A 16,277-nucleotide genomic window follows, 5' to 3' on the forward strand; every position below is an offset into this window, starting at 1 on the left:
GTTCAGAGAGCCGACAGTAATAAAGACACAACAACTCAACAGCTTTGATAGAAACACTTTAATCTCAATGCACATTTTTCTATTTCAATAGAGGCTTTGTAATGAAGCGCTGAGGCTCTGCTGCTGCCGAGCTTCACAGAAATAATGTGCACTGAACGCTTTATGCTTTTGCTCAGTTGATGAATCAAAATGGAAAATAAAACATGAAACTACTTCAAGCTTCTTACGTTTCCTGCTTTTCTCTGTTCCACGTGATTGGGAACTGAGATGTTTCAGGAAGTCCCTTTGAATTTCTAAGACCAAATTAATCAAACGTGACAAGATAATCTAAACTCAGATACTTCCTGACTCACTGGAGCTTTGTGCAAACAGCAAATCCAGGTTTGGGAAAAGTGCAGTTCCTCTTATGTCCACTTGAGGCTCCAGAAGCAGCTGAGGTCACGTAGCTGTAGTTTTGTCATTGAGATGAAAAGTTGAAAGAAATGCACCAAAACGCGTGAAGCAGCAGCGGGAGCCTCAGCGCCATCTAGTGGTTAAGACCATCAGTGTGATTGAAACAAAGCCGAGCTATAGCAAGTTTGTCACTGTGAACACGGACGCGACGCCTTTAATCTCTAAAACTGGCACAAAAATACATCAGAAACATAAAAAAAGAACATCGGAAGCTTTTTTTTTTTGTTCTTGACATTTTACAGCTGGAAAAAAATCCATCTTGAAAGGTGAAGAGTTCATGTGAATATTCTGCTCTCTTCTTTTGTCTTAGTTTTAGGACTCAGATCACCAATCAGGAGGGAAACTTTTCACAGCTCCACAGAGATCATTTCATCAAAAATACTTCTAAGATCTGTTTGTACCAAACACACATCGGTGCCGATTTATTTCTGCTATAGTACCAGGTACACAGTGATCAAAGTGCAAACACAACATCATATTTTACCGTAACGGTTATTAACTGTTCAGCATTTTTACTTTAAAGTTCATTAATACATCAGCTGGTACTATTTGAATGATTGCTTGAGCTGAATCGGTTGAACATTTATCAAAAGTAGCAGAGCGGCTCGTTCGCAGACCGACTGCTCCGACATCATTTACAGACTTCACATCAGCCGGTCTTAAACGTTTCGGCTCAGAAACACAGACTCAGATCCAGATTCACAAAACCCGTCTGAAGGTGAGCTCCTCCCACAAACACGATCGTTTAGTTATGTCCTGTAACGTCTTCATGGAGGTTTAGACGGCTTTACTGATATCGCTACCGATGAACGTGTATACGAAAAAACAAACTTTCAATCAGATCCGTGAGCGTTTAATTCCAGTGAACATCGGATTTGACTGAGATACGAGTTTTAAAGTAATCTGTGGAAATGCTGGTGCCGTTGAATCAAAATTAAAAGTCGGAATTAATGTCAAGCGCTTGGCTACGATCCCTTGTAGCCGTTATTTCCTGTCAATAAGTTTAGCATTAATTCAGACACGACGCCGAGCTCCTGAACTGGTCCACTGAACCAGCCTACAGGCTGAAGCAGCATCTGCAAGCCGCTTTGCAACCCCCACCCATCTTTTCGTGCTTCTTCTGACTAAATCTGGGAAAAGCAGAGGACTTTTTTCCCAGTATAATTCTTGTAGGACATTCATCCGACCTCTGGCAAATTGAAGGTGGAATTGGGACAACCGGGCATCTTGATTAACAGAAAAACCAACGTTTGAGGCTTATGCAGATTACAGGAGTTTTCCAGGAGAAGAACACCAAGAGATGGTCTTCAAACGTAGGAGGAACTTGTAAGCATAGTCAGGAACGTGGTCACATATGGGAATACAGTTTTCCGACTATTGTGGACCCAATTTTAAATGATTTTAGTGAATCTGGAGCCGATTCTTCAACCGAGACCATCTGAGAGTTTCAGGTCTGAAGGTTGAGCCTGAACCGCCACTTAGAGAAAAATAAATCTGGATCTTAACATTAGCAGATTGCACTGATTTACTCCTTTATCCAAAAATAACCAACATCTGGCTCTACATATAATATTCATTCATTTTTCATTATTTTTGAAATGGTATAATAGAATCTACAGTTGAAAAAATAAAAACGAGACCATCTCCCCCACACTGCAACATCCCGCTGAAACCTGAACCATCGAGGTAAACAACAAAAAAGTACACGAGTATAAAGAATTCAGCATTTTGTCCTCGTCTTAGAAGAAATCTCCCAACCTCTAAAATCTCTGCTAGGCAACAATGTAATGATACGTGATGCATAAAATGTACAAAAATATATGATATATATGTATATATATGCTGCTGCGACGACACATTCATGAGAGGAAGATATCATGTATTCCAGCCACATCTAAACCCGACTTTTCTCTAAAGCCCAACTTCAGGATCCGGCTGTTAAAGAGCTCGTTTAGATTTAGTTTCAGCCTTTGATCCCAGTCCCGTCCCTCGGAGGGTCAACGACGATGACTGAAGTTAAAGAGCCATGCAGTTAGTTCATATAATGCATGTTTTTTTAAAAGCTATGATTCTACGATGTTAAAGCACGAGAGTTTAAAGCTAAGACATTATGTTGCGTAGATTTGCACAGAAAAAAAACCCAGCAAGAGACTTTCCGCTTGTTCAGGCTGCTCTGCTCATCGTTTCCAGTAAAAAGTCCTCTGTAACCTACGTTTCACACAGTACAATGATTAGACATGTAATACTTATAGAACAGAAGATTTCACCTCCAAACAGCCACTGGATTATATCCGGTTAGGGTTTGGTTAAAGACCTTAAGACCTTTCAATTTCTCAAAAATGTGCCTTTTTGGCGTTTGGCTACAACAAAACCCTGACCGGGTCGCTGGTGCCCGATGGATGTTAAGAGGTCAAACCCACCCTGTTGCTGGTTATCGATACATAAGCGGCAATCGGAGAAGATGAACGGTCAGCAACCGTGAAGGTAAAGGAAAGTAAAGTGGGACTGCTTTGATGTGCAAGGTAAGGGTCACGTTTATCACCTTGATGCTGGTCGTGAACTTTTAAAAGCCTGTAGTAAGTTTGTACCCAGACACACAATCCAACCATCAGTGCATCGCTTTGTTGCCCATGGTGACAGCTGGTTACTTGTGGCTATCAGGTTCCCTAGGCAACCACCTAGGTAACATTGTTTGACATCATGTGCCAATCAGCTTCTTTTCTCCACCTCCACTGGCAGTCGAAATTCTATAATAAGTTGCTCTAACTTTTAAAGTTAGTCTGTTTGGCACACCCGAATGTTAAAGTGGACACTACCCCAGACCTGGGTCACTGACCATGTTTAAAAAAACAAGAAGGTACCCGAGCACACCTGAGAAGCTTTAAAATTCCATCTGCAGAAGAAGAACTGATGGGAAATCAATTGAAATCTTAAATTTTTGTTTTTGTTGTAGCTTTGCTGGCTCCACAGAGGAAGTGGAGTATAGAGTAATTCACCATAACGACGGGATCACAACGCAACGTTCTGCAATATTCAATACAAAAAAATTACAATATAAGCAAAGAAGAAAAAGAATCCCTAAAAATTTGGCATCAGTATTTATGTCGACTTTCCGTGAGCAGCCAACGTTTCATTTCTGAATTTCTTCTGCTTCATGTCCTGCAGCTTTCGTGACCCTGGCCTTGCACATTAAAGCATCCACGTCCAAACAGCTGCACGGGCTCAACTGTACAGATGTGACGCTGCGATGTGATCGGGACAGTCGCACCACTTGTCACGTATCCAGATCAAACATTCACAAACTGCTTGGCCTTGACCCGATGCTGAAAAACACACATTTACTAACAAAGTTTCTCAGATTTGTGAGGCTCGTGTTGGTGATGCCAAACACAGACTTCCAGCTTAGCCAGCATCTCTCATTCAGAAACACAACCAGCGCTCGAGAAACTCATTTCTCCTTCGCCGACGAGCTGAACACACCAATCAGCTCTGAGTGAAAGGAAGCGCCGACCTTCAGCCTCCAACAGCTGCTCGCACCAAACAGAGGCAGCAGGTATCTTCCTCCAACTGGAGGGATTTTCTTCCCACGCTGAGCTCAGATCAGAGGAAAACACTGATAACCATCTGCTATTACAGATCACAGCTGCAGCTGCACCACATACGAATCCTCTCGTTCCCAGAGCGCCTCCTGTAACCTGTTTTGGAAATAAATCACGGCCCTGTGATAACTGTTGAAAATGCAAGGATGATTAAATCCTCCAAAATGTCAGTGCTTTGTATCGCCGGGGCTGAGGATGGATATTAATATTAATGCGTCCAGCGGGGAGGTTAACTTTGATGCTGCCGGTCGCTTCGTTTTGGAATGAAAAGCTCCACCATATGGCTCCTCACGGGATACGAACAACAGCCTTTTTAGATTGAGACGTTTTAAAATCAAACTTCTGTGTTTGGCAATGAAACAGCTTTGTTTTTTTGTTTTTTTTAAGGCTGCCAACAAAGCTGTGAGGCGGCTGATTCGTTCATGGAAAGCAGGCGTGCGCAGGGACTACAGCGCAAAGTCAAGGAGCTGGATCAGATTCATCTGCAGCCAACACGCTGCCTGCAGCTCCCCCTCATATCAGGAAATATTACAAACAAAGAGCGCGTAGCTTTAATTTTACTTACACACAGGCCTGTAACTGTGATCATAACTGCACTGTTTCATACTTGAGGAATAAACTTCAACTCTTTAAAAGATGCTACATTTGTATTTTTTTGTGATATTTTCACTGCAATCTCTGAGAATATTAACCCCAAATTTTTAATAGAGGAAGTTTAGAGTCCTTTCTAAAATCATCAGCCCCGCCACAAGAACTTTACACAAACTTTACAACAACTTCTCTAAGGACCATCGTCAAAGCCACAGACTGTATATTAAAGATGGATGTAGCTTCCATATGTGAAAGGTTTGAACTCTTTGACAATAAGACCCAAAGGCCTTCTTGCGTTTAGACGTCAGTAAACACTGAGCTCAGATTGTAGTTTCATTTTATAAATCACGTCCTCATTACTGTAACATTAAGCTGCCAATATGGAAGCACCAAAGACTGCAGTTCCTTTCACGGCCACCTGAGGGCGACTCCAGCAGTGAGACAGTCCTCAGACTCTCGTGTTGAAGCTTTCAGCAGAAATAAACATGACTACATCCTAAAAAAAATGTTTTTTTGATAATTCATCTGGATACAGGAGACATGGTTGCTCTGATCATGTGACTACATTATGACATCATCGAAAACCTCAACACTGAGGCTCCAAATGTGGAGCTCAAAACCAGACGCTGATGTCTCGGATTTTCTCCACCTGTGGCTACTGTACTAGTAGTACTAGTGGAGTATACAGTCTTAGTTCCACCATTTGGTAATCCAATGTCAAAGCTCCCCACTAAATTGACACCACACTGACTATGTCCATCTTTTATAGAGTCTCAGGTGGGAGCTGATGGACATGAACACTCCTCTTGACCTTCCTCTTACAGACTCACGCCTCTCAGAAACAATCACGTCATCACCAAACACGAGCGAGCCCATTTCTACTCGTCCAAACGTCGACTCTTCAGCTTTAGAGTGTCGCTGCCTAGCAGTTCGAGTATTGCTGTCATTGAATTTATTTATAAGAACTCAGCTGGTTGTTGGAGTCATTTGTGACACACTTATCTTAAACAGCAAAGACTGAAGATTAGAGCGAAGAGCTGAGGAGCAGCGAGCCTGAAACTAAACTGCTTTCTACCACCACTTAGGTAATTTCAGTTTTCATAGCTGACGGCTAATATAGATATATATATATATGTATATTGCACATTCCTACTAATCAGTGACGGCACCGACGGCTACTGACAAGAGACAGATAGTTGTTAGGAGGCAGGAGCTGCGTTTGTGAGCCTCACGCTGCTTTTTTAAGAGCGTATGTACAAGGAGTGAAGCTTTGGCTGGACTGGAACAGAGAAGCAACGTCTGATTCAGCAGAAATACACTAAAACCTCAGAGTGGAAGCAGTTTATGGGTTTTCTTGTTGTTTTTTGTTCTTGGTGACTCAAAAGTTCAGTTTGGCTTCAGGGACGCGAGTCAGGAAACAAAGTGTAACCAATCAGAGCAGCGTGGATTAAAGCAGGTTTGAGTCAAGTCGGGAAACAGGATTTAAACTTCGTCCCTGACGGCATCCCGGCCACCTGAACAGAGGAGACTGGAGTGCAGATGTGAGTGTGTTGTTCTTTCTGTGCATTTTCAATGTTGCGTGTGAGCTGGTTTGTGGATGTGTGCGTTCAGTAGACACACAGGTCTGGAAACTTCATCTCGTAGACGGGGACGGACTGATGCTGGGTGTGTCCCGCTGAGATGGAAACCACTCCGGACGGGCTGGGAGGAGGCCTGGTGACGGGGCGTGAAACAAGATGTTAAATTAGAAGGAAAAACTGGTTTTGGTTTGGCAGACGTGCACAAATGTAACCTTTAGGAAGCAAAAACCACCTGATTAACCTGATTATTAGGCTGTTGTCCCTTTCAAAGTCGTCTCCGTGTGCACCTGTGCACTGCCTCCAGCGCTCCGACAGTCCTGCCCACACGTACGTGCACGTCTCAGCTAACGCACACAGCCGGGTCTAATCACGCTCACAGTGCTGTGACTCAGGAGAACTACACAGCATGTAATGACTGAAGGAGCATTTCATTTCCTCTAAAAAATCCTTTCAAAAGGCGGCCAGTACTGAGGGGAACGACCCGCAACTCAAAGAAAACTCAAACCGTTCCAGAACGCAGTGTTAGCAATGTAAGCATGACTATGAGGAAAAGTGCACGTTATTTGCAGGCGTCGTACTCGTTCACGTGCTGCAAACAGACTGTTATAGTGTTCATGTGACGATGCAATCAAAAAAGAAGTGAGAACATGTCAGACGAACACAGCTAAGCCTAAAAACACTGGGTCGTGTTTTATCATGAGCCACATTCGCTCCAAATATCTCGACACACCTGAAGCCTGGTGCAGATCAGGTGAACCTGCGGCTGGGCTCAGGCAGCCACACTCACCTGGAGCCACATCTGGGCCAAAAATAATCAAACATCTGTTTGTTGAGGAGAACACTGTGGTGACGGCGGGTGATTGAGGCTTCAGGGCGTCTCAGCCACGGTGGTGAAATCACAGACGCAGCTTTAGCAGTGAGGACAGAACGTGACGGGACGCTGGCAGCAGAGCCGAGGGGACGAGCTCGACGGGAGATCAGCCAGAGATCAGCCAGGTGTTCTGGGTTTCTTTGACTTTTAGTGTCACGCCTAAGCTTTTCTAATGTGGTGTAAATGTCACCACACCAAGAACTTTTATCTAAATTCATATATTTAAATTAGAAAACTTGCATAACAGACTCACCTGATTGTGAGTTCAAAGATTTGTGCGAGCCGGTCGTGCAGCATGTTTGCCTGGAAGAAGTGAGCAGGAGTTTATTTCGGTGTTTTTTCTGATGCGCTGACAGTTTATTATTTTCTGATTTCTGGCTCTTTTTTTTTTTTTTTTTTTAAATAACCTTGGATTCGCAGTGGGCGGCGATCTCCTCGAACGGCGCTTTCTGGAACTTCTCCATCACCTGCCGCCTCTTCGCCCTCTCCTGCTCCTCCAAACCGGTGGTGTCTGAAAACAAACCGCAAACACGGAGCTGCTTTAATAACAGAGACTTAACTACATGGTGGTTTGTGAGCGCTCTTTCTTCTCCGCGAGACGAGCTTCTCGTCCTTTTACGTTGCTGGTTAAAAAATATTTTTAATGGTGAAAATTTCACTGAAACGTCATAAAATCAGAGCTTTTGAAAACTTATTTTGAGGCTAAATCTGCAAACTTTAAGTGGTTTCATCAGATTTGCTGCTTTTTTCTGCTGGTCACTGAAATTAAAAGTTCATTTAGATCATTTTTATCAATAACTGAACACATTAGAGCCCAGAGGTGTTGGTGAAGATGGCTGCCTGGTGGACAAAGTAACCCAGAGTCAACATGAGGAACAGCAGGAAGTCACCGCGTTCTTACCGATGGCCTTCTTCAGGGTCTCAAACGTGATCTCCTCAGCCAGCTGCGACTGTGGACACAAAAACACAAACGTGACCTCATGTTTCCCTCCAGGACCACACGCTGCTTTAAAGAAGATTACTCAGACCTTTTCTGGAAGGCTGTTGGAAATGATGTCCACTTGGAGGGAGACGGTGTCCACGAAACTCGGCCTCCTGGACAGACGTTCTTCACCTTCAGGATGACAGATTCACACCACATAATGCTTTAAAAAGCCACAAACATTTCTAACTTTAGTGTCACGTAAAAGTAAAAGTTGTTTCTTTCCAGCAGAACGATTTCAGAATAATCAAACTGTGCTTACTGAAGCTGTCATATTACTGAAACCCAGGTAGCTCCTGTAATCTGCGCGTCCTTGACAACAGCGGTGACATCTCTGCTCCCGCACACCAAACTCCATCTTTTTTCTCCACTTCAATACAACGAGGAACAAATCCGCCTGATCCCGCGGGGATAAACTCGTCCCCGGGGGACAAACGCACCTCGAGCACTTGTGTATTCATCGCCAGCAGAGGGGAAAATAAGGACCACAGAAGGGCAGCTACTGTCTGAGCTGTGAGGTCATCTGATAAGGTCAGAAAGGTAGCGGATCAGCCGAGGCGTGAAAAGCGACAGAAAGCAGCTCTTTACAATCGCACGACGACCTCTGCTGTGAACTTTGCAGAGGCCTGACTCAGCAGCCGTCCTGCGGGCGTTAATGAGGAAAACGATCTGATCGCGGCTGATCCGCTGGAGCTTTAAGATTTTGTTCACACGGTGATGAAACACATAGAACTGAGCCGACGTGACAGGAAGCCACGGTCTCCAAAAACTTTGACCACCTGAGCCTGAATGCAGCCCGGTCCTGCCGGACTTCAAGAGATCAGATTCCCTCTTAAAGGCCTCATGCACTGATTTAAGGTCCCACTCACCACATTTACAGTCTGAATGAATTTAATCTTACTGAAGCGCAGCCGGAATTAAAGAGATGCTGTGATTCATGATCGAGGATCAACCTGCAAACTTGTGCAGCATCCGTCCCTCATTCTCTTCCATCCATCTGGTCCAGATCCTCCCCGAAGGTGTTCCCAAGCCAGCCAAGAGGCACAGTCTCTCAGGAGTCCTGTCCTGGGTCTGGCCTCGGGGCCTCCTCTCAGTTAGACATGCCTGAAACAGCTCACCTGGGAGGCGTCCTAGTCACATGCTTGAACCGCCTCCCTTCAATGTGGAGGCCAAGACCCCTCTGAATGATCGACCTCCATCTCTAAGACAAAGCCCATCCACCCACAGCTTCACCCTCAGCTGCAAACTGCTCCACCTGGCGATCCTGAGGCCACCAAACTGAGCTGGAAACCTTGCACAGCTTGGACGAAGCTGGTTCTGGTCCATAAAACCAGGCTGCCTGGTGGAGTCCAACAGGTCTGCACTGGTTTGTCCTTATTAGGAGTTTGAACCCACCCACTCTCCTCTCTGAGCTCTAACTGCTTCATGATGATTAACTTCTTCATGTCATTAATAACACCCTACATGAAAAGTTTGTTTTCTGTTAACACTGCAGACAGAAGCTCCACACATGTAAACAATCTAAGTGCACTACGGGTAAACTGCTCTACACAGACGTGGCAGCACGTGTACTCACCGCAACAGGTCCACGAGCAATGCAGGCAAAACATTTCACAGAGTTACCAAATCACATGGTGGGAAAATCTACAGCTACACAACATCGAGCTCTGAAACAACGAAGCACCTCAACGACGCATCTACAGCTGCTCAGCAGTTTAAAGGTCAGGGCGAGTTTCTCTGCAGGCGTCAAAATGCTGTCATGAATTCAAGGTTTGGTCTCTGCTCAGTGTGAAAAACACAAACTGTTCACACCACGGGTCTCAAACTCGCGGCCCGGGGGCCACACGGGCACACGTGTTTGTCTGCAGCTTGTGTTTGTTTGGTAGTTCAACGAAAGGCTTCAGTTAAGAGTGAGACATTTTAAAAAACAAACACAACACTACATTTTTGGAAATATTTGTGGGTGTTTTCTTGTTTGCTTGTTGTTTTTTGCACTGCATGAACAGTAAAGTGGTCACATGAGATGACGTTGCCAGCGGCGGCCCACAGCTCATTTGAGTTTGAGACCCTGATATTTGTTCTTCTACACGTTCAGCTGAGACGACAGCAGCAGCAGAGCGAGCAGAGCGAGAGCTCCTGCAGACTCTGATGCTTCACCGTCACAGCTCAAAACCCCGGGTCCTTTCATACTCGCAGTATTTAAAAATGTAAGGGTGTGCTATTATTATTATTAACTCAAAAAAAAAAAGATCCTGCGGAAAAACTGTGAACTTCAGGGAAAATTTTAATGATAAAAAAAGAAGAAGAAATATTCTGAGATTTTACAAATTAGGGAAAAAACTAAAAAAAAAAATCTTTGAAATTAAAAAAAAAGCTGACAAAAAATCTTCTAAAATAATTAAACAAATTAAAATAAATAAATAAAACAGTCTGAGACTAAAGAAAACTAAAGATCATGAAGAAAATCTCTGAAATTCTTTTCAAATTTAAATTTAACCCCCAACTTATAAAGATATTTCTTTTTCTTGTATGTTTTTTAAACACAAGTTCGAGGCTTCACTTTGTATGTCGGGTAAACTCGTCAGCGCGCAGACGCCGCTCGGCGCTGTGACATCACGTCAGCACCAGGTGCTGATCCGCGGCTCCTCGCGCCATGAAAGGACACTCTGTGCGAGCTGATCCCTCCCTCTCCTCCTGGGGGGCCTTTCAGACGCTGCTTTTATACCGATGCTGTTATCACTTGTGCTTCTGGGGTTGATAAGTAAATTGCGCCTTAATGAAATTGTCACCGTGCGGATCTAAAGCCACCTCACCCCGTCTGACCTCTTGCCCAGAGCAGCCGTTATCAAGCTTACTGTTGCCAACGCAGCATTTTGCTGCTTTACTTCGGCCTGTTTTCGAGCTGCTTTAGCGACACAGTAGAAATGTGTCCACACTGCTCCTCTCCACAGCAGCAGCCTCGCTCTCCTTCTCTGCCGAGTCCACCGGGTGAGTCAGCAGTGCAGAAGAAGCTAACAGGAGGAGGCTGCATCAGACCTGCGAGAGTTTTCACTGGATCTGACTTTTGTACTAACAAAGTGATCCAATCCTGAGATTTTGAGAAGTGTGCGTGAAAGACGTGGATCTCGGGGTCCACAGCGAGTGTGGAGACCTGCTTACACTGACAGCTCAACTCGGAGACTTCAAGGTCAGAAAGAAGCCGTCAAACACTGAAAGCGGTGTGCAATCAAAAACTGGGGTTTGCATTGATTACACTGAACTTTTTTGATTGCTGATTGCAAGTAATTTTGGTGTTTGGAGACAGCAACAGTTCTTGTGAAAGAGCCTTTTCAGTTATAGACTGATGGCAGACTTTGTCTTACTGTAGTTTTATCGTCGTCTTCATGCACCACCGAGTGCTCGCAGACCTGGTCCCCATGGTCGGAGTCGCCATTTCAAAGGCCAAAGACCAATAAGATCAAAGAAGACAGATGAGTGGGAAACGTGGGACGATCATAGAAGACGAACTTCTGAGAATCGGACCGATTCAAAGGAAGAACTTCATTGTTGCGCCTCCTCGTCTGAAGCGTGACGAGTTTCCATTCACCCAACTTTGCAAAGTGAAGCCTTTGGTTTTGCACAAATAATGTGTCAGCTGATCTAAACCCAGCTACACCAGGTGACAACACATCTCTACACGCCTGCACAGGGTTGCCTTGGTTACCTCTGGACGTCTGCTTGCACCTGTGGAGGATTTTTCCTACTGTGTAAAGAACTGAAGGGACATGAAAGCATGACAGAGGGAAGAAAACAAAAGCTTGTTAGACAATTATCAGTTTTCTCCTCCCGCTCGTTCTATCTACACGAGGTCAAAGGAAGAGCACGTGAAGTACGAACTATTCCTGAGCCTTTTTTGGACGTGGGCAGACTTCAAGGTTGAAGTCAAGCAACATTTTGAAGAAGTGCTTTTAAAGAAAGTTGTGTGTGTGAACTCCTGCAGAGGTTCACGTTGTTCTGAGCTGAAACAAACCTTTAAATTACGGAGACGGCGACAGCCGTCGGACTAATAAAGCTGATCGCACACAGAGTTGGTGAAACTTTATTTTCTCTTCACTGAACACTCCTTAAGCTCTTAATCCGACAAAGCTTCAAACAGTTCTGAGGGCACGGTGAGTATGAAAAGCAGGGAAATAAAACATACAGCACACAGCGCAGCAGCAGACAGCGGGCGCCTTAAATCCTTTAATCTGACTTTTTACAACCTTTTCAACTCTTGACTTTCCTTCTAACTTGTTACTTGTATCACTTTTATCATATTTCCTCTTTAAGAGATAACAGCACAATGTGACCATCGTCTAATTCGGTGGATTTTTACAGCTACACTTTTCCATCAAAAGGAAATATTTTAGATGCTCCGAGAATCAGTTCAGGCACATTTTCTCAGAAAGCGTCTCTGGTATCTGAGAAACCATGAAATAGGACAAAAGGCTGCTCAACAGGTATGAGATTAAAAAGGTATGAATCAACCAATGAGGGAAGAAAAAAAAAAAAGTTATCAGAGCAGCAGTTTTCTTAGATAAGAAGAAATAGAAACATGAAGTTCCCCGTCCTAACGGAGGCTGGACTGTCGTACCTGTGACCTGAGGAACGTAGGGGATGGAGAGGCGCTCGGCGTTGTACCCCGGCCCGGCCAAACACTCGGCCATGTCGGCCGTCTGGAAGTACAGCTGGCTGTCCTCTTTGTCCAAAGATTCAGGAAGCCTGGAAGAAAAGACGCAAGACACAAAAATAAACTTCCTGAGGAAAAACCTCAGAAGAAAGCGTGTTTTTAGTCAACGCACAGCACGGCTTTACTTCTCAGAGCGACGCTGCAAAAAGGTCACATTTGTTCTCATCTGTAATTCAACTCTGTACAAGTTCATATCGGGGTCCCTGCACATGCATCTCACAGCTGGCTGCACAGAGACAAACTCTGTTTGTCCCAGTCGGAGCACAAATCGCTTAAATGAAAAGCAGCTGGTAGCGTCGAGGTGACTGCTGTTGTGATTTGGTGCTGTATAAATAAAACTGAACTGAAGCGAGTAGCTGTTTGTCAGTCTTACATCTGTCGATGCAAAGACATGCTGCTGTTGTTCTAATAATATTTTTTTATGAGTTATTGATCCCAGAAGTTGAATATGTGAATTTATCTGCAACCTTGAAAAGTGAAGCAGCACGGTTCCTTCACTCCTGAGTTTGTTTCTCGTAAACTTTCAAACTTTTTAAGCTTCAGCTGCCACACTCATTACTGCTCTGTTTATTAGAAAATAATGAGGCTTCACAGCCTTTTTCTAACCCGAGCCATTGGATTATTTCTCATGAAACAAATTCAGGCTGTAATCTGCACTTACGGACACTTGTCTCTGAAGATGTGCTCTGGGAGGAGGTAAGGAGCATCCATGTTCCTCAACTCAATAACCTGCACAGAGAACAGCTGATTATATGATGTTACACTATTTACAAATAAGAAAGACGTAAACAAGAAGAAACAGCTAACAGGCAGAAAACGGCGGTGCATCATCAGCATACTGAATAAATCATATTTTTGTATTTTCTGCAACAAATGGCAGTAAAAACAAAAAGTGGGAATGAGAGCCAGCTGCTCTGATCCTCAGTAAGGTCAGGGAGGAGTCACCTTGCTGACGTGCTGGCAGAAGGGCGGGTTGGCAATCATCTGACTCAGGAAGTTGAGGTACGCGGCCACCAACGCCATGATGCCGCAGCGGATAAACATGGGCAGGTTCTCTTCGTTGTTAAGAGCCATTTCCTGCACAAACCAGTTGCAAAAACTGTGTTAGCGAGGACAAACCAGCAGCTCGGCTTCCGTTTCTGGTCGTGGAAGCATCAGAACTCCCCGCATACACTCGATACACCCTCACAGGAGTTGAGGTTTACTTCCCCTTTAATCTGTGTGCAGGGTTATAGCATGCAGCAGCGTTTCTCTAAGGTCACACGAACACGTATCTTCTATTTTCACACACCGTCAGTAAAAAGGTTGTTGTCAAGGTAACGACCCTGAGGTGACACAGCAAACAAGGCAGACTAAATACACTGTGCCACATGTCTGTGACGCACTGAGTGCGACTTTGTTTTAGCTTCAACCAAATCTACCAAAGAATATTACAGTAATAATGCCAATAAAAAGCAAAATACTATCTAAGTGGAGAAGCTGGAAACAAATATCTGGCTTCACTCGAGCTAAGAGGACCAGCGCAGATGTGTGGTTGCTTTGGTTCAGTATACTCATAAACTATTTTACATCAGATTCTCTGAAAATTGACACAAGACCGGGTTAAGTGCTCGATCTTGAAACTCAAGATGTGACGATCAGATTTGACTGAAGCCGCAGTCGTTGGCTTGAAACCATAAACTCAAAGTGTTTACAGAGGTCAGGCTGGAGGAACGTTTTACCATCGATGTCTAGAAGACTGGAGTCTTTTTCCAACCGCCAGTATCGCCCCCCAGTGGCCTTTAAATTAAACGCAAACACTTTAGCACTAAAATTGTCTGGCGAGTGATTGCAGGAGCTGGTCATGAGTGTAGAATGGTTACAGACTGGTATAGGATGCTGCACTGGAAACCTTGGGACTGGTTTGGTTACTAGCAGATTGCAGTGGTGGCCAGTAAATTGCATGAAAAATGCCGACTTGTCTGTAAACACTCGCCAACTTTTCTCAAGGCGACTGTGAAACAGACACGTGACAGAAACCAGACTGAAGGGAAACGTGACAGAAATGCGTCCCCATGAATTTGTGCTATGAAGCACTTCCTGTCTGAAACTGCATGAGAAAGAAACTAAACAGTCTTTTTTTTAATACTTCTATGTCTCAAACGTTCCCTGAATTAAACGAAGGTAAACACAGCACTCAGAGTGTGTGTGCGTGCACAAACATCATGTCTACAGTGCTGTGACATTTGGAAACGATAAGATCTCAGCGTGATGCACAAACAAACTGAAGCTGCACGTGTGTGTGTGCATGTGCGTGTCTTTTATGTGTGTTGGTGCGAGCGTGCACATTTCCTTCGCACCTCTCTTGCACTTCCAGGAGGTTTTATTGGAGCTGCGTGGGTTCTCACGGTCTAATGACATAAAGGCAAATGACAGCACAGCTACTCATCAGCCACTTAAATATGACACCTGACACCAAAAATATAGCATAATCACATCGAGGGTGCTTTAGACTGAAGCACCATAATGTGGAGCGTGAAGAGCTGGTTAAACACGAGGTTAAACACAAACCCTCCAAACAGGGATGTAACTGAGGATGTTTACTCCACACCTCGGCACTGACAGCACCACAGCTTCAACAGACGACTTGATCTCCTCGCCGATAAAACGTTTCCACTATCACCTGATACCGGTGACCTGGAAACACTGCACACTCATGACTCGTCTAATTTTACGGTATTCAAGTTATAATAAGCTACGTTTTTACATTATATCTGAGTGAATGTTTGGGGACTGTGTCACTCTGTTACTGCCTTCTACGAACACACACCATCACTGCAGGCATCTTAACTCATTTCAGTGGTCACCAGAACATAAAGTACATGTCATCAGTCAGATCTGATCTTAAAAACTCTGACCACCATATCTCTGCTGTCACGTGGTTCTTTGGGTGTCTGTGGTGATGCAGAGACGGTAAAAATAAATGAAAAGTGTTAAACAAACATTATTTAGATTAAAATTCCCATCTGACACGCTTTGACACATCCTTATGACAAATCAGATGTTCAGATGCACTTTTTTAAAACTTATTTTAGCCTCAGCTCGTTGGCTGCAAGCCGCTTTGCAACCTCTCTGTCCTGTTCTGATCTCTGCACAGAGACACAGACGTCCTGAATATAAAGTGCTACAGATGGAAAAAACCTTCTGACTATATGTAATCTCTGATCTGAGAAATATCACAGATCTTCACATCTGTGTGGAGAGAGGTGAGATACAGCCACAGTCATGGAAGCTGTTAATGAGGAATCGAGCTCAGTGAGGCTGCGACACGAGATCAGAACAAATCAGAAACAGAAGAAAATCCCTCACCTTTCTCCTGAGTGTGTTGAAATCGAGAGTTTACAGATGGGTGCAGACTATTTTTAGATTTCAGATACTTAACTCTGGGAATTATGGATGTAAAGTTTAATTGAAACTGTAAATGTGACAGAAAGAGCCAGAAAATCTACTTATG

General features: G+C 44.1%; 1 protein-coding gene across 5 annotated transcripts in view; it reads right to left on the reverse strand.

Annotated features, from left to right (window-relative positions):
- Window positions 1-43: 43 nt before the first annotated feature.
- efr3a (EFR3 homolog A (S. cerevisiae)) overlaps window positions 44-16,277 on the reverse strand; it is a 111,442-nt gene continuing 95,208 nt past the window's right edge. For 4 of the 5 annotated variants that reach the window (XM_026149173.1, XM_026149172.1, XM_026149171.1 and 1 more), the window contains 9 exons: window positions 13,730-13,861; window positions 13,446-13,513; window positions 12,689-12,816; window positions 11,780-11,830; window positions 8,123-8,208; window positions 7,996-8,044; window positions 7,502-7,605; window positions 7,348-7,397; window positions 44-6,356 (listed from right to left, as the gene is read on the reverse strand). In XM_026149173.1, coding sequence (XP_026004958.1) covers window positions 6,251-6,356; window positions 7,348-7,397; window positions 7,502-7,605; window positions 7,996-8,044; window positions 8,123-8,208; window positions 11,780-11,830; window positions 12,689-12,816; window positions 13,446-13,513; window positions 13,730-13,861 — 774 coding nt within the window. In that variant the 3' untranslated portion in view covers window positions 44-6,250. The remainder of the gene's footprint in view (window positions 6,357-7,347; window positions 7,398-7,501; window positions 7,606-7,995; window positions 8,045-8,122; window positions 8,209-11,779; window positions 11,831-12,688; window positions 12,817-13,445; window positions 13,514-13,729; window positions 13,862-16,277) is intronic. The other variant, XM_026149174.1, reaches the window with a different exon arrangement.

The sequence above is a fragment of the Astatotilapia calliptera genome, chromosome 18 (assembly GCF_900246225.1).
Source record: "Astatotilapia calliptera chromosome 18, fAstCal1.2, whole genome shotgun sequence".
Taxonomy (NCBI): Eukaryota; Metazoa; Chordata; class Actinopteri; order Cichliformes; family Cichlidae; genus Astatotilapia; species Astatotilapia calliptera.